The following is an 18105-nucleotide window of genomic DNA, read 5'->3' on the forward strand; positions in this document are numbered from 1 at the left end:
CAGAAACCAAGTGTTCTGTCTATGATAGAATGCAGGAGACGATCAATCATGTTTAGATGAACGTACGAACTGTAAACTGTTGTTCGAGCATCTATTTGCGTTGCTGGTGGAGATGATTATTGATATCAGACAAGGTAGTTTTGACCTTCCACCTATCCTAGGTGAGTTTGTAGGTTTTCATTTTGTGTCTTATTGTTGCCTGATCTAGTAGCAGTAAAGACAGTCAAATTCTGACTGGATTACGAATGTCGGTGATATTGACATTCCACCTACTTTGTTCGTTCTCATTTCATACCCTATTGTGGCCAGATGTAGTAGCAGTGAAAACAGCTAGATTGTCAGTGGATTACTGATGTCTAGATCTAGTATGGGTGAAGATATTTACATGTTTACTGGACTGGAAATACACGTTCGCTTCATGCACATAATGCGCATCTTTAGCACGTTACAGTCAACGTAACTATAGTCTCAAATCTTTACTAAGATACTCGATAATTGCTTAACTAACGTCAAAGCACTTTCATGATCCAATAAAATATCGATTCGTATACCTCGAATTTGTGGACGTGATGGGAGGAACTTTGTAGGTGATAACTAACAGTTTCGCAGATGAATCGTCGTGATGCACAACAGAACATGGTTTTGATTGCGGCCCAAAGTACTAGCTTGTGAGGCAACCATTCAGGTATCTAATCCAGCTGTTACTCAGACTCGGTCGCTTTCTGTGGCGGAGAAACAAAATTCCACAATTAGGATACATCCCCGTTTGGGCTGTTCACAGACGTTATCCCGCATATTTTGCTAGTGCGCTAGCAAACGTTGTGCGATTCTAGTCGTACAGGTCTTGTTCCAAAGCTTAGACATTGGTGCGTACATCGGACATGTTTCCCTCTCTCTCCGTAGCAGGTTACCAGAGAAACAGCGTTTGTAACTCAAATTACCGGGGAGTGTCCACAATTAGGAACATCTACCCTACTCTGAATATTCGCGAAGCAAGAAAAATTGTAAAACGTATTCTAATACATTTACTAACACAGTAGTATGACACGTTTCTATAGGGCCGTAGCTAGGATGCGGCAAAGGAGGGCTCCTCTGATTGTTAGGGCGTGTCACAAAAATCAAGACAAGTTGAAGCCGTAATTACCTACTGTCTGTTCCCCATAAGTGTGAGCTTTGATAATCATCAATATCTCCGCTGTTTGTTGGACTTCCGCGATGGTCTCGGTATCTTTAGAAACCGCTAGGTCTGGCATTTCTGTTTATCAAATTATAGAAGCCTTACCTATAAACAAAACGGAAGGATAAACTTTTGCATATCAAAGACAAACGGGTGGAGCAATCGTTATTATCCAATTATCTTATAAGACCGACGAATCAGCAACTGCAATCATTTAAGATAATTGGTGTAACATGATCCAACTGGAGCAGCTCCTAGTGCTGTAATGAGCACACCTGGTGTGATCTCTACTTCATTACTCACTTCCGAGTTCACACTTCCGGGGAATAGACAGTAGCGAAGTAGACGCTCTGGTGTGTACTTGCCTCTAGATGACAGAGAGCTGCAAGCTTATAAGTCTATAGGTATTATTGGTTTTTAATCAAGGACATTCGAATGTCGCTCTTTTGCAAGCTCAATGCAACTTGAAGCCAATATTTAATTATTATCTAACTCGCTTTATGCACTAACCGCAAACATTTTAGTGCAAAAATGCTGGGTAGCGAGCAACAGACAGGTAGAAGTTCGCGGCTCGGGCGTACGGCTACAGCTGACCACTAGCCGGGACCGGCCGAAAAGACGCCCTACGGTACGTACCAAAGACTGCTACGAAACTGGAGTTTACAATGGCGTCGAGAGCTCTCTAGACAGAGAGACATGTAGAAAAGATCGATGTCTCATGAAAGTATATCTTTTCACGTTTTTCGAGGTAACAGCGTACATTTGCTGTCATGTTTTAGATTGCCATAATTGTGGGAATGTGTCTGTTGATCACAGTTCCTGTAGTCCGAGATCTGATCTGGAGACACCTCACAACTTAATTTACGCGGATCCTAACGGAGGTGTTACCCATCCATGCAAGGCACGGTCGGCAGAATTCAGTGTCAGAGAGGAGATGCACCTACAAGGGATGTACTTGCAACCAGTTTTGAAAGCCAAGTAGCTGGTCTGGTACTCCAAGGAAGTGGACCAGATTCAGGAATCATGAACTAACCATGCAAGAAAGGCTAGACGATACGTGTAATAATATGAAGGCGTTCCCACTCTATTACTTCTTTGGAATACGTTCTCATCAACTATCATTTTTGCTGCTACTGCCCGTAGTAACACACGAAGTCTCGGTGCTGTGGATCATTATGCGAGTTCAACAGTTTCTCTCAAGATCCGTCCTTCTGGCACTTTGCAGCCAACTTGCTCCAGCGGAAGAACTGTCACTGCAGTCATCTTGGCTTGTCTCAAACCCACGCAAAGAGATCAATCAACCTATGGGAATGACTTTTATGACTTGCACCTGGAAATCAAGCAGTCAATCATTTGCCAACTGCAAGAGTAACGATGTAAGCTACGGAGGCGTTACCAACTTCGACGTCGACAACAGAATTTTATTCTTCGATGGCTACTTTTTGGCAATTCCGTTTAAGACGCCATTTCCAGAACCACCGTACTGTAGAATAACTCAACACTTTCTTACATGGACACGCGTGTCGAGCGTGGGAGGATTTGTAACAAAGTCTTCTCTGACGCTAATACGGACAGGGACATATATAGATGCAACCGAAAGGTGGACTGTCACCGATAGCGACTTCGATGTCAGTGTTAGCGTTTATTGTTTTGCTGCCATGCGTGCTCACGGATTTCTATTGCAAGACAAATCGACTAATGTGGGAGTATCACTGCCATCTGCTTGGCTCTTCATAGATCCAGTTGCGGATTCTTCTGCGGCTCTGGGTATCAGTTTCCTACTATTGGCTACATGGGATAATATCGCGGGTACTGTTACAATTGATGATGAGTTACCAAATACGTATGGATCTGTAGCAAATATGGAACCATCTCTTGCTAATATAGAGATCATAAACGGTCATGAAATGCTGTATATACCGTTTACGACTACCTACGGGAAATCGCCTTTATGTATGGCTATGTCGAGTGACTTTAGGGTTGCTATGGCAACTATGTCATCTGCAAACGGAGTTTTTCTTACAAAATACTTCCTATCGATCTATTTTGATTGGTCCGGAGCCAACGACAGAATTACAGTATTTTGCATTGGAGCCATGCAGTACCAAGACTTGAGTACAAATTGCAGTCAATATTCAAAAACAGCTTCAATACCATACGTTGGTCTACCATCACACTGGACAGTGGTCAACTGGGATTATGACGGCAATCTGCCAATGGGTGCATCGCTCTTGGCCTGTACTTGGGGCACGACGAATAAAAAGTCGATCGACTGTGACTCGAAGCAAAGCTATGGAGGAGTGGCCAACATGGACTTGCAAAAGGCAGAGCTCGAAGATAGCGGATATATTCTCAAAGTCCCGTTCATTAAACCATACGCAAAATTGCCTCACTGTTTTATTGGAGAAAACCAACTGGAAGACAATTTTAAAGTGCCGCATTTGCGTGTTTCCATGACAACCGATTCAGTTTCAATGTTTGGTCCTTGGAGCAATTCCACCATTGGCTTTACAGTGTTGTGCTTCGGTGTGATGTCTTGGAACAGCTAAGAGACTCAGTCTCAAGCCTTAATTGCTAAGAAGAAAATGAAGAGAGGACTTTGCAAATGGAACAAACAGACAGACAGACATACAGACAGTAGTATTTAGTTGCTTTGCTTAGATGATGTATAATAGTTCAATGTTTGAAAACATATGTATGACAGACAGACAGACAGACAGACAGACAGACAGACAGACAGACAGGCAGGCAGGCAAACAGATGTATTCGTGACTTGTAATGCTGCTGTTGCGTATAGAGATGTATTGTCCTAGGTAAATTAATTAAAATATAACAACGCTCGCAAGCTATTAAAATCCTATAACTGCGTGTCGTTTACAATACGCCAATATAACAGATCACATTTGCTAATAAATATATGACATGAATCCGTGCACTTTTCGGCCATTCCACTAGCCAATTATACTAGTGTCATTGCGTGCGCGTGCATTACTGCAATATTGAACACCGGATGTTGCACTTATTCATATCTCGTTTCCACTTACTCATATCTTGTTTCCACTTATTCATAGTTGCACTTTACCACTTATCCATATTTCTATGTTTCAAAAATTAACCCGCTGGCCACATCCATATTTCAATGCTAAAAAATTAAAATCGAAAATACATTCTAGAAAAACCAAGAAAAATTATCGCACCTTCGGCTTTTCCACTTTTCAAGACTACGACGTTGCTTCTTGCGCGGATATTATTGCAACATCGAACACCGGATGTCTCTTAGATGCATATCTCGTTTCCACTTATCCATATTCACGTTTCAATGCGAATCGATCTGCTGGCCACTCGTCCATTTTTCAATACGACAAAATCAAAAAAGGAAAAAGCGTTTCTGGTTTCTTCATAATTCTTCTTCAAACGCCCATGTACGTATACTGTACCAGACTCGCGCTATTTTCTATCTGCAGCTATCACCGTTCAGCTCCCAGACCGTTTCGCTCCCAGACCGTTCTGCTCCCAGTTGCCGAGCCCTCATACGATGCGGCGCATGCGCATGCACAATCAAGCTGCGATCACAGGGGCCCCACGAAGGGTGTTTTGCTCGTGCTAAACTCGTTGTCTCTACTAATCGTTTCATAACGTGAGAGTCGTTTGGCTTTCTCTACCGTTCAGCTCAGAGTGTCTGATTAGGAAAGTTCTGTAACAGTTGCGTGTATCCCGACAGGAAATTTGTACGTGTCGAAGACCAGGATACGTCACGCCTACCATATCATGTGCACGGATTCTTTTACTAGAAGTCATGATGAATGCTGGATAGTAATTACGGGAAACGTACAACAGAAAAAAAAGAATAATAATCGCCGTTAATTAACAAGACGGTGAAAAATGAATCAGAAGACGGAAATGATGCCTAGTACTAGACGAGCTTTGACATTCAGCGAGTGGATCCTGCCCATCTGCCATATCCCATTTCTGCCAACTCATTCAGACATTCTTCTAGCAGATATATACCTAGTTTACCCGACCGTCTAGATTTCTACCCAAACAGCCTCTCCCCTTTTCTACTTATTAATTAATTAATTAGGGAAAATGGCTGCTACAAATCAGACAACGCTCAGTCTCAAGCGAAGAAACAGTGTACTCAAAACAGTTGCACACATGCGCGCACGCATTTCTTTTACCAAATCCAACTAATGCAGTAGGAGACGGTGCAGTGTCGATCCCTAGTCAATTATTAGCAATAGAGATTCAGTCCTCTCAATTCCATTTCTGTGCTTCGTACATGCAGGCATGCATGCATATGTCTAACTAATGACCATACCCGTCTGACATCTGAAGGGAAGTACACCGGCGTTTCACTGCATTCTCTTCAAAAATTTAGCAAATTTTACTAATGTAACAAATAAAAGATAACAACCCTAAACTCTAGATTTCAGACGTTAACAACCTCAAACTCTTACGTACTATACGTTCCATAGACTCAACACAACATTGTATTACTGCTACTCTGGCTAGATGGTTTGCTATCGTACGATACTCTAAAGATAGCAATTAGCTATTTGTTCTACTTAATTGACGCAACGTTGTACGGTTCTCTGTAACTCTAATCGTCAATGGTGTGGACATCAGGCGAATTAAGGGCTACGATCGCTAGCCAGAGGTGCGACGTCTTGGAGACAGCGAAAGTGTGTGGCGTCGCCAACGGCTTTGAGCACGCTGTCGACTCCGTGCAGTTGAAACGTGTTTGCTACTGCTGCAGCCGTTCCGCATTTAGGGCAATTACGTTCAAGCTCTTGTCCGCCGCCGTACCAGTGTGCGACGCAGACTTTGCAGCCAACTATTGATTTGCAGCAGCAGCTGACCATCAAGGGTGGGGTCGGAGGGCTGTCCTTGCAAATGACGCATTCGAAAGCGCAATTGAAAGCAATCTGGAGAGCCAAGGGAAGGTGTTGTCGCTCATTGATGGTCGTCATCTAGATGACGTTATCCAGAACGTTCTGGACTTTCTCCTTCATTTGCTCTCCGACGACTGCGAGGAGTCAAGCCGTCCGCGAAAGCTTGTGACCTCGGTGGCAATCGACTCCATTTTCCTTTCAAACCTTTGCAGGGTGACGACGTCGACGTCGTCAGACAGAGCTGTTACTTTCATCTTTTTGCGTTTGCTGCTCTCTGCTAGGGTGTGCAAAAAGTAGTCTTCGTCTTCCGAGTCGTTGATCTGAATCGACGCACGTGCCGAAAACCATGCATGGTTGACTGGTTCTAGCTGTAGATTTGAAAGTTGCTGGTACGGCGTATATTCTACGACTAAGCACCTTTCAAAAGGTGAGATCTGTGTGGCCGAAAAAGACAGAAGGTTACAGACCCGGATCCAGATGGGGGTTCAGGGGTTGCAACCCCCTATTTTCCAATAGGCATGGTTTAATAATTTTATATAATTTCGTTAGAAAGAGAAAATTAGTAATGCTATAAATAACTGCTACCAGGTCAACCTCCTCTTTCAAAAATTCCTTGTTCCGGCCCTGGGTTACTACCTAGCTCTTGTATATGGCGCGTGATACGTGACAAAATAAGAATAATCGCGCATCAGGGTAGGGGTTTTGTGCATCAGGGGTAGGAGTTTTGAACATCAGGGGTAGGGGTTTTGAGCATCAGGGGTAGAGGTTTTGTGCATCAGGTGTAGGGATTTTGTGCATCAGGGATAGGTGTGTTGTCGAATTGGCTTTGATAGTTTCATGCCAAATTTCCCGCGTAAACGATATACGGGCACCTGTAATACGCAAAATTTGTTTTTCTAGCTGAGGCGCGTTAGCTAGAAGTAGTGCTACAGCAGCTAAAGTACTGTGCTTGTCGATGAATCAGCAGGAGCGTATTAGGACGGCTGCTTCTTTGTTGCAACAGGCAGCAGAGCAACTGCAAGTTGAAACTGGTCAATCAAGCGATCGGTCGCCATCGCCAGAATTGCAAGCGGTCTGCAAGGCTACTAGTAGCTCGGCCCCGCAATCTGCGCGAATACAACCAAAACTTCCGAAACTGTTTGGTTTTCGAGCTAGTTCTAGCAGCGGTGAAAAACGTCGCCAATCTTCATCTTCATTTTCCGCCAAATTGCGCAAGAGGGGTCGACGGACGAATACCGGATGGACGCACTGCTTTGTTTGCTTGGCTGACAAATTTAGGCAGTACGTACCTTCCGGGCTTTGCCGATGGTCGTTGGAAAAAGCGGGCTAGGGAGAACGAAGGTTGACTTTTCCCTCTGAGGAGGACTGCTAGGAAGTGCACGACGAAATAGTTTCCGCTTTTCACACACTTTGAGAGACAGGCTACGAATTGCTGAAAGTGGCGAGTGCTGGGGGCAGAGAACTTGGAGCGATGGATTGTCCTGCCTGTGGATTCACTGTGGCGTACTCAAAGTCCTACCTTGGACACGCCAAATGCTACATCAGACCGGTGTTGAAGAACATTGTTCTGGATCAATCTTCAACTAGAGAGGTTCAGTGGTGCTAAACGTATACCAAATCAGCTATGGATCGAAGGCCTCACCAGTATGGCAGATTGCAGTCATAGAGTGGCAGTGGAAACATTTCAGGAAGATGTTAGTAGACAGTAGACTCGTACCCAGTCCTCCTCCTCGCGCGCGCTCCACGTGTTTTGGCATGTGCTTTTTGTCCCACTCGCCAGGAGAAGGACTGGTAACATATCATGTCATGTGACCATTTATTTCATTAGTTTAATTAGAAAGCGATCCTGTAAATGTAGTCTCACGAGAGTACATACTACGCTAAACGTCGCCAGACAACACAAAAAAAAACACAAAAGCCTTACGCTCTTTCTAGGGACTGTTCAGAAATTACAGTTACAAAGTAGATCGTTTTCGTTGCAACGAGCGAAATCCTCGCTTCATGAACATTGTAGCTTCGGTAACTAGCGGTAGCGAATGTACCTTGTACGCGCTTCTGTCGTCTATTGGCTACCATTCACTTCGTACGGAGCAGCTAGAGACATCTCTGTCAATTCTGGCTTGAGAATTAAGACGTCATTGTCATGATGTCCACAGCAGAAACACTAATAAGCTTGCACCTTGCATGACGACAACAATTGCTAATAACCGTCTAATTGTCACGGTAATTGCTACTCGATTCATTCTAGTAGGATCCTACGCGTGCCTTTGTAACAAAAGTTTTTCGTATCGTGTTGCAGTTTTGACCAATAAATACACCGAAAACCTACCACGTGAAGAACAAGTTTGGAGTCGCTGCGTTCTTTCCTCGATTACTACAAAAAGGATTCCGTTTGCACGAAACTTCGTGCAAATGGGATCCCACATGTTCTCCTCTGCACATCGCTTTGCAACTATTTTTTGCAGACTCCAAAAATAAAAGAAGACCACAGAACAAGTTTGGAGTCGATGCGTTGTTTCCTCGATTTACTACAAAAAGGATCCCGTTGGCACGAAACTTCGTGCAAATGGGATTCCACATATTTTCCTCTGCACATCGCTTTGCAACTATTTTTTGCAGACTCCAAAAAATAAAAAAAAGACCACAGAACAAGTTTGGAGTCGCTGCGTTCTATCCTCGATTTACTACAAAAGCTGTACTGACATGTTTTTCGAATAACGTGTGTTAGATACCCACGTAGCTGAGTTTATATAAATATATATTTATTGTTATATATATATATATATATATATATATATATATATATATATATATATGTATGGGTTTATATAAATATATATATTTATTGTTATATATATATATGTATAAACTCAGCTACGTGGGTATCTAACACACGTTATTCGAAAAACATGTCAGTACAGTCTAAAGCCAGTCTATGCCATATCATTTGGGCGTTATATAGCCAGAGTTTCATCGACAGTTGTTCATGTATGTCTCTGACTGCCTGGCTGACTGTCAAATTTCTTTTGAAAGATAATCGTCGTGCGATGGTCTTCAATACTTCCAAACTGTGTGGTGACCACAAGCCAAGAGATTCGCACATAAGAGGGTGGAAAATACTCCCAGTTGATGTGACATTGGCTTCATGACGTTGGTCTTTTTCCCTTTCTCCAGCTGCAGCTGCATTTCCCGCTCTGTAAGCTGTTTGGGTAACGTATGACGGTTGCATTGTGTTCCTGACTGTTACATCAAAATAGGTGGTACAGCCTTGTTCGAAGTCAGAGTGGAAAATATCATCCGGTCTGGCACAAGTATCAGTGTTGCAGCGTTGTTCCTTATGGCAGTTGCCATTACGCGTGTTCTTATGTTGTTCTGGCCACATCCAAGCAAGTGGTTGCCAAATTTATCTAGGATCTGTCCACAGGAACAGCGCTTGGAACCCAAATCTGCCGAGAAAAGTGGGATGCCCAACCAGATGTGCAACGATATATATATATATATATATATATATATATATATATATATATATATATATATATATATATTGTAGATCTGCATGAATCTTAATTCTTCTCATTCTTTTCGAAGTAACGTCTGATAGCTAACGTATGAAGCAATTAGAGTTTATTTGATGTAAAGATTTGGCAAGGCATTAATTGCTAATAAAGAAAAAATGGCTGCCGAAAACTGCAACCGCACGAAATTTAGCAACAAACGGCTCAAAATCGATGAATTGAGCGACAATGTAAAATTATTACGCTTGTTCTTAAAAACTGTCATTCCAAGAAAATGACGTCACATTAATCAGAAACTTTGTGATACGATTGTATGCATTGTGAAAAGCATTTGATGTAAATTTTGATTTGTCAATTTTTATCAGCAGAAGTCAAAACGTCAGAAATCGATCGTTTGGTCGAATTTTGAAATTTGGAGATGACGTCAGAATAATCAGAAACTTTTGATATGATTCTATGCATTGTGGAAAGCATTCCATGTAAATTTGGATTTCTCAAGTTGAATTGTAGCGATTTGGCGAGACATTACTAGTATGCACAAAATGGCGTCTGTCGTGCTTGACCACGTGTACTTTGCGATGCTGATTCTCATCAACGGTAGCCTGGAAAAACATTGAACGAGTGCAGAAATGTTTAAATTATTGTGTAAAAGTGGGAAGCAGCGGATAGAAACGGTCGGTGTTCTAGAAGAAAAGTTGTAGCGATATTCCTACTATGCAGAAAGCTAGTGTCACGTGCTCACGTGTACTGAGAGTTGTCTAGAAGCTTGATTGCCGGACTGGTGGAATCAACTTCGTGTTCGTTTGTAGGTAGAATAGAGCTGCTTTTAGCATGAATAAATCACTGTCTGACCGGATTTAGCACGTATTCCTAGTTACCAGAAAGATTCCTGTTTTGCAGAAATTACCAGAAGAAAAGATGAACAGGCCCCGAGACGACACTAGTACATGTAATGAACAGAATTATATACAACACAACAAGATACCGAGTACAAACCAAGTGACTCCCACTGTCCCATTCGACTGTCAGTCTGAGTCATTTTCACACAGCACGGCCAAAAAAATTATGTCACGAGAACACGAGGGCATAACTGTGCGTGCGTGTTCATCCTTCTAGCTGAAAGATGAGAGTGTACGGCCCAGCATAACTTGAGTGACAAATGGACATTTTTAAACTACACTAATTGTAATGCAACAACTAGCAAGAGTCACTGTTATTGAATTGGAGACGAGGTAATTGCCAAAAACTTTCGCTCTGTTTCCGGAGCATTACCCAGTCTAAGGTAGGTGTACCTATCATTGTGGACACTTCCCAGTAATTTGAGTTACAATCGCTGTTTCTCTCGTAGCCTGCACGAAGAGACAGGGAAACATGTCCGATATACGCACCAATCTAGAAGCTTCGTAACGGTATCTGTACGACTAGAATCGCACAACGTCAGCTAGTGCGCTAGCACAATATACAGGATAACGTCTGTAAACAGCCTGGACGCGGGATGTATCCTAGTTGTGGACATTTTTTCTCCGTTACAGAAAGCGACCAAGCCTGAGTAAGAGCTGGACTAGATACCTGAATGGTTGCCTCACAAGCTGGTATTTTGGGCCGCAATCAAAACCATGTTCTGTGGTGTATCACCTCTGTGTAAAATGGTGTCGTGCCTTTCAAATTTTGCAGAAACCAAGTGTTCTGTCTATGATAGAATGCAGGAGACGATCAATCATGTTTAGATGAACGTCGGAACTGTAAACTGTGGTTCGAGCATCTATTTGCGTTGCTGGTGGAGATGATTATTGATATCAGACAAGGTAGTTTTGACCTTCCACCTATCCTAGGTGAGTTTGTAGGTTTTCATTTTGTGTCTTATTGTTGCCTGATCTAGTAGCAGTAAAGACAGTCAAATTCTGACTGGATTACGAATGTCGGTGATATTGACATTCCACCTACTTTGTTCGTTCTCATTTCATACCCTATTGTGGCCAGATGTAGTAGCAGTGAAAACAGCTAGAGTGTCAGTGGATTACTGATGTCTAGATCTAGTATGAGTGAAGATATTTACATGTTTACTGGACTGGAAATACACGTTCGCTTCATGCACATAATGCGCATCTTTAGCACGTTACAGTCAACGTAACTATAGGCTCAAATCTTTACCAAGGTACTCGATAATTGCTTAACTAACGTCAGGGCACTTTCATGATCCAATAAAAGATTGATTCGTATACCTCGAATTTGTGGACGTGATGGGAGGAACTTTGTAGGTGATAACTAACAGTTTCGCAGGTGAATCGTGATGATACACAACAGAACATGATTTTAATTGCGGCCCAAAGTACTAGATTGTGAGGCAACCATTCAGGTATCTAATCCAGCTGTTACTCAGACTCAGTCGCTTTCTGTGGCGGAGAAACAAAATTCCACAATTAGGATACACCCCCGTTTGGGCTGTTCACAGACGTTATCCCGCATATTTTGCTAGTGCGCTAGCAAACGTTGTGCGATTCTAGTCGTACAGGTCTTGTTCCAAACCTTAGATATTGGTGCGTACATTGGACATGTTTCCCTCTCTCTCCGTAGCAGGTTACCAGAGAAACAGCGTTTGTAACTCAAATTACCGGGGAGTGTCCACAATTAGGAACATCTACCCTACTCCGAATATTCGCGAAGCGAGAAAAATTGTAAAACGTATTCTAATACATTTACTAACACAGTAGTATGACACGTTTCTATAGGGTCGTAGCCAGCAGGAGGCGAAGGAGGCCGCCTCTGATTGTTAGGGCGTGTCACAAAAATCAAGACAAGTTGCAGCCGTAATTACCTACTGTCTGTTCCCCATAAGTGCTAACTTTGAAAATCATCAATATCTCCGCTGTTTGTTGGACTTCCGCGATGATCTCGGTATCTTTAGAAACTGCTAGGTCTGGCATTTCTGTTTATCAAATTATCTAAACCTTACCTATAAACGAAACGGAAGGATAATACTTTTGCATATCAAAGACAAACGGGTGGAGCAATCGTTATTATCAAATTATCTTGTAAGACCAACGAATCAGCAACTGCAATCATTTAAGATAATTGGTGTAACATGGTTCAACTGGAGCAGCTCCTAGTGCTGTAATGAGCACACCTGGTGTGATCTCTACTTCATTACTCACTTCCGAGTTCACACTCCCGGGGAATAGACAGTAGCGAAGTAGACGCTCAGGTGTGTACTTGCCTCTAGATGACAGAGAGCTGCAAGCTTATAAGTCTATAGGTATTATTGGTTTTTAATCAAGGACATTCGTATTTCGCTCTTTTGCAAGCTCGATGCAACTTGAAGCCAATTCTTAATTATTATCTAACTCGCTTTATGCACTAACTGCAAATATTTTAGTGTAAGAATGCTGGGTAGTGAGCAACAGACAGGTAGAAGTTCGCGGCTCGAGCGTACGGCTCCAGCTGTTCACTAGCCGGGACCGGCCGAAAAGACGCCCTACGGTACGTACCAAAAGCTGCTACGAAACTGGAGTTTACAATGACGACGACAGCTCTCTAGACAGAGGGACATGTAGAAAAGATCGATGTCTAATGAAAGTATATCTTTTCACGTTTCTCGAGGTAACAACGTACATTTTGCTGCCATGTTTTAGATTGCCATAATTGTGGGAATGTGTCTGTTGATCACAGTTCCTGTACTCCGAGATCTGATCTGGAGACACCTCACAACCTAATTTACGCGGATCCTAACGGAGGTGTTACCCATCCATACAAGGCACGGTCGGCAGAATTCAGTGTCAGAGAGGAGATGCACCTACAAGGGATGTACTTGCAACCAGTTTTGAAAGCAAGTAGCTGGTCTGGTACTCCAAGGAAGCGGACCAGATTCAGGAATCATGAACTAACCATGCAAGAAAGGCTAGACGACACCTGTAATAATATGAAGGCGTTCCCACTCTATTACTTCTTTGGAATACATTCTCATCACCTATCATTTCTGTTGCTACTGCCCGTAGTAACACACGAAGTCTCGGTGCTGTGGATCATTATGCGAGTTCAACAGTTTCTCTCAAGATCCGTCCTTCTGGCACTTTGCAGCCAACTTGCTCCAGCGGAAGAACTGTCACTGCAGTCATCTTGGCTTGTCTCAAATCCACGAAGAGAGATCAATCAACCTATGGGAATGACTTTTATGACTTGCACCTGGATATCAAGCAGTCAATCATTTGCCAACTGCAAGAGTAGCGATGTGAGCTACGGAGGCGTTACCAACTTCGACGTCGACAACAAAGAGATATTCTTCGATGGCTACTATATGGCAATTCCGTATAAGACGCCATTTCCACAACAACCGTACTGTAGAATAACTCAACACTTTCTTACAGGGACACACGTGTCGAGCGTGGGAGCATTGACAACTTGGAATTATCTGATGTTAGCACGGACAGGGAGATCTATAAATGCAATGATAAGGTGGACTCTCACCGATAGCGACTTCGATGTCAGGGTTAGCGTTTATTGTTTTGCTGCCATGCCTGCTCACGGATTTCTATTGCAAGACAAATCGACTAATGTGGGAGTATCACTGCCATCTGCTTGGCTCTTCATAGATCCAGTTGCGGATTCTTCTGCGGCTCTGGGTATCAGTTTCCTACGATTGGCTAGATGGGATAATATCGCGGGTACTGTTACAGTTAATGATGAGCTACCAAATACGTATGGATCTGTAGCAAATATGGAACCATCTCTTGCTAAGATAGAGATCATAAACGGTCATGAAATGCTGTATATACCGTTTACGACAACCTACGGGAAATCGCCTTTATGCATGGCTAACTCGTTTGACTTTTCGGTTTCTATGGCAACTATGCCATCTGCAAACGGAGTTTTTCTTACAAGATACTTGCAATCGATCTATTTTGATTGGTCCGGAGCCATCGACATAATTACAGTATTTTGCATTGGAGCCATGCAGTACCAAGACTTGAGTGCAAATTCCAGTCAATATTCAAAAACAGCTTCAATACCATACGTTGGTCTACCATCACACTGGACAGTGGTCAACTGGGATTATGACGGCAATCTGCCAATGGGTGCATCGCTCTTGGCCTGTACTTGGGGCACGACGAATAAAAAGTCGATCGACTGTGACTCGAAGCAAAGCTATGGAGGAGTGGCCAACATGGACTTGCAAAAGGCAGAGCTCGAAGATAGCGGATATATTCTCAAAGTCCCGTTCATTAAGTCATACGCAAAATTGCCTCACTGTTTTATTGGAGAAAACCAACTGGAAGACCAGTTTGTATTGCCGCGGTTGATTGTTTCCGTGACAACCGATTCGGTTTCAATCCATGGTGTTTTGGGAAGATCTTATGTTCCATGGAATTGGAGCAATTCCACCATTGGCTCGAGTTTTACAGTGTTGTGCTTCGGTGTGATGTCTTGGAACAGCTAAGAGACTCGGTCTCAAGCCTTGATTGCTAAGAAGAAAGAAGAGAGGACTTTGCGAAAGGAACAGACAGACAGACAGACAGACAGACAAACAGAGTAATTTGTGACTTGTAAGGCTGCTGTTGCGTATAGAGATGTATTGTCCTAGGTAAATTAATTAAAATATAACAACGCTCGCAAGCTATTAAAATCCTATAACTGCGTGTCGTTTACAATACGCCAATATAACAGATCACATTTGCTAATAAATATATGACATGAATCCGTGCACTTTTCGGCCATTCCACTACCCAATTATACTAGTGTCATTGCGTGCGCGTGCATTACTGCAATATTGAACACCGGATGTTGCACTTATTCATATCTCGTTTCCACTTACTCATATCTTGTTTCCACCTAGTATTCATAGTTGCACTTTACCACTTATCCATATTTCTATGTTTCAAAAATTAACTCGCTGGCCACATCCATATTTCAATGCTAAAAAATTAAAATCGAAAATACATTCTAGAAAAACCAAGAAAAATTATCGCACCTTCGGCTTTTCCACTTTTCAAGACTACGACGTTGCTTCTTGCGCGGATATTATTGCAACATCGAACACCGGATGTCTCTTAGATGCATATCTCGTTTCCACTTATCCATATTCACCTTTCAATGCGAATCGATCTGCTGGCCACTCGTCCATTTTTCAATACGACAAAATCAAAAAAGGAAAAAGCGTTTCTGGTTTCTTCATAATTCTTCTTCAAACGCCCATGTACGTATACTGTACCAGACTCGCGCTATTTTTTATCTGCAGCTATCACCGTTCAGCTCCCAGACCGTTCCGCTCCCAGTTCCCTCATACGATGCGGCGCATGCGCATGCACAAATCAAGCTGCGATCACAGGGGCCCCACGAAGGGTGTTTTGCTCGTGCTAAACTCGTTGTCTCTACTAATCGTTTCATAACGTGAGAGTCGTTTGGCTTTCTCTACCGTTCAGCTCAGAGTGTCTGATTAGGAAAGTTCTGAAGTATCACGACAGGAAATGTGTCGAAGACCCGGATACATCACGCCTACCATATCATGTGCACGAATTCTTCTACTAGAAGTCATGATGAAAGCTGGATAGTAATTACGGGAAACGTACAACAGAAAAAAAAGAATAATAATCGCCGTTAATTAACAAGACGGTGAAAAATGAATCAGAAGACGGAAATGATGCCTAGTACTAGACGAGCTTTGACATTCAGCGAGTGGATTCTGCCCATCTGCCATATCTCATTTCTGCCAACTCATTCAGACATTCTTCTAGCGGATATATACCTAGTTTACCCGACCGTCTAGATTTCTACCCAAACAGCCTCTCCCCTTTTCTACTTATTAATTAATTAATTAGGGATGATGGCTACTACAAATCAGACAAAGCTCAGTCTCAAGCGAAGAAACAGTGTACTCAAAACAGTTGCACACATGCGCGCACGCATTTCTTTTACCAAATCCAACTAATGCAGTAGGAGACGGTGCAGTGTCGATCCCTAGTCAATTATTAGCAATAGAGATTCAGTCCTCTCAATTCCATTTCTGTGCTTCGTACATGCATGCATGCATGCATATGTCTAACTAATGACCATACCCGTCTGACATCTGAAGGGAAGTACACCGGCGTTTCACTGCGTTCTCTTCAAAAATTTAGCAAATTTTACTAATGTAACAAATAGAAAGATAACAACCATAGACTCTAGATTTCAGACGTTAACAACCTCAAACTCTTACGTACCATAGGTTCCATAGACTCGACACAACATTGTATTACTGCTACTCTGGCTAGATGATTTGCTATCGTACGATACTCTAAAGATAGCAATTAGCTATTTGTTCTACTTAATTGACGCAACGTTGTACGGTTCTCTGTAACTCTAATCGTCAATGGTGTGGACATCAGGCGAATTAAGGGCTACGATCGCTAGCCAGAGGTGCGACGTCTTGGAGACAGCGAAAGTGTGTGGCGTCGCCAACGGCTTTGAGCACATTGTCGACTCCGTGCAGTTGAAACGTGTTTGCTACTGCTGCAGCCGTTCCGCATTTAGGGCAATTACGTTCAAGCACTTGTCCGCCGCCGTACCAGTGTGCGACGCAGACTTTGCAGCCAACTATTGATTTGCAGCAGCAGCTGACCATCAAAGGTGGAGTCGGAGGGCTGTCCTTGCAAATGACGCATTCGAAAGCGCCATTGAAAGCAATCTGGAGAGCCAAGGGAAGGTGTTGTCGCTCATTGATGGTCGTCATCTAGATGACGTTATCCAGAACGTTCTGGACTTTCTCCTTCATTTGCTCTCCGACGACTGCGAGGAGTCAAGCCGTCCGCGAAAGCTTGTGACCTCGGTGGCAATCGACTCCATTTTCCTTTCAAACCTTTGCAGGGTGACGACGTCGACGTCGTCAGACAGAGCTGTTACTTTCATCTTTTTGCGTCTGCTGCTCTCTGCTAGGGTGTGTAAAAAGTAGTCTTCGTCTTCCGAGTCGTTGATCTGAATCGACGCACGTGCCGAAAACCATGCATGGTTGACTGGTTCTAGCTGTAGATTTGAAAGTTGCTGGTACGGCGTATATTCTACGACTAATCACCTTTCAAAAGGTGAGATCTGTGTGGCCTAAAAAGACAGAAGGTTACAGACCCGGATCCAGATGGGGGTTCAGGGGTTGCAACCCCCTATTTTCCAATAGGCGTGGTTCAATAATTTTATATAATTTCGTTAGAAAGAGAAAATTAGTAATGCTATAAATAACTGCTACCAGGTCAACCTCCTCTTTCAAAAATTCCTGGTTCCGGCCCTGGGTTACTACCTAGCTCTTGTATATGGCGCGTGATACGTGCCAAAATAAGAATAATCGCGCATCAGGGATAGGGGTTTTGTGCATCAGGGGTAGGGGGTTTTGAGCATCAGGGGTAGAGGTTTTGTGCATCAGGGGTAGAGTTTTAGAGCATCAGGGGTAGGGGTTTTGTGCATCAGGGGTAGGGGTTTAGAGCATCAGGGATAGGGGTTTTGTGCATCAGGGGTAGGGGTTTTGTGCATCAAGGATAGGGATGTTGTCGGATTGGCTTTGATA

At 43.0% G+C, this 18105-nt stretch overlaps 2 protein-coding genes across 2 annotated transcripts; both read left to right on the forward strand.

Annotated features, from left to right (window-relative positions):
• The first annotated feature begins 2330 nt into the window (after positions 1–2330).
• On the forward strand, positions 2331–4032 carry LOC134189923 (uncharacterized). The gene has a single exon (XM_062658322.1). The coding sequence runs from the start codon at positions 2353–2355 to the stop codon at positions 3724–3726; it is 1374 nt and encodes a 457-aa protein (XP_062514306.1). The 5' UTR covers positions 2331–2352; the 3' UTR covers positions 3727–4032.
• Positions 4033–13588: 9556 nt separating this feature from the next.
• LOC134189828 (uncharacterized) lies at positions 13589–15373 on the forward strand. Its single transcript, XM_062658223.1, has one exon. It carries the CDS (start codon positions 13609–13611, stop codon positions 15013–15015), a length of 1407 nt encoding a protein of 468 aa, XP_062514207.1. The 5' UTR covers positions 13589–13608; the 3' UTR covers positions 15016–15373.
• The last annotated feature ends 2732 nt before the right edge of the window (positions 15374–18105 follow it).

The sequence above is a fragment of the Corticium candelabrum genome, chromosome 14 (genome assembly GCF_963422355.1).
Source record: "Corticium candelabrum chromosome 14, ooCorCand1.1, whole genome shotgun sequence".
In the NCBI taxonomy this organism is placed as follows: domain Eukaryota; kingdom Metazoa; phylum Porifera; class Homoscleromorpha; order Homosclerophorida; family Plakinidae; genus Corticium; species Corticium candelabrum.

Coding starts and splice junctions, on each gene's coding strand:
- LOC134189828 (XM_062658223.1), top strand. CDS start 13,609: ATGCGAGTTCAACAGTTTCTCTCAAGATCCGTCCTTCTGGCACTTTGC.
- LOC134189923 (XM_062658322.1), top strand. CDS start 2,353: ATGCGAGTTCAACAGTTTCTCTCAAGATCCGTCCTTCTGGCACTTTGC.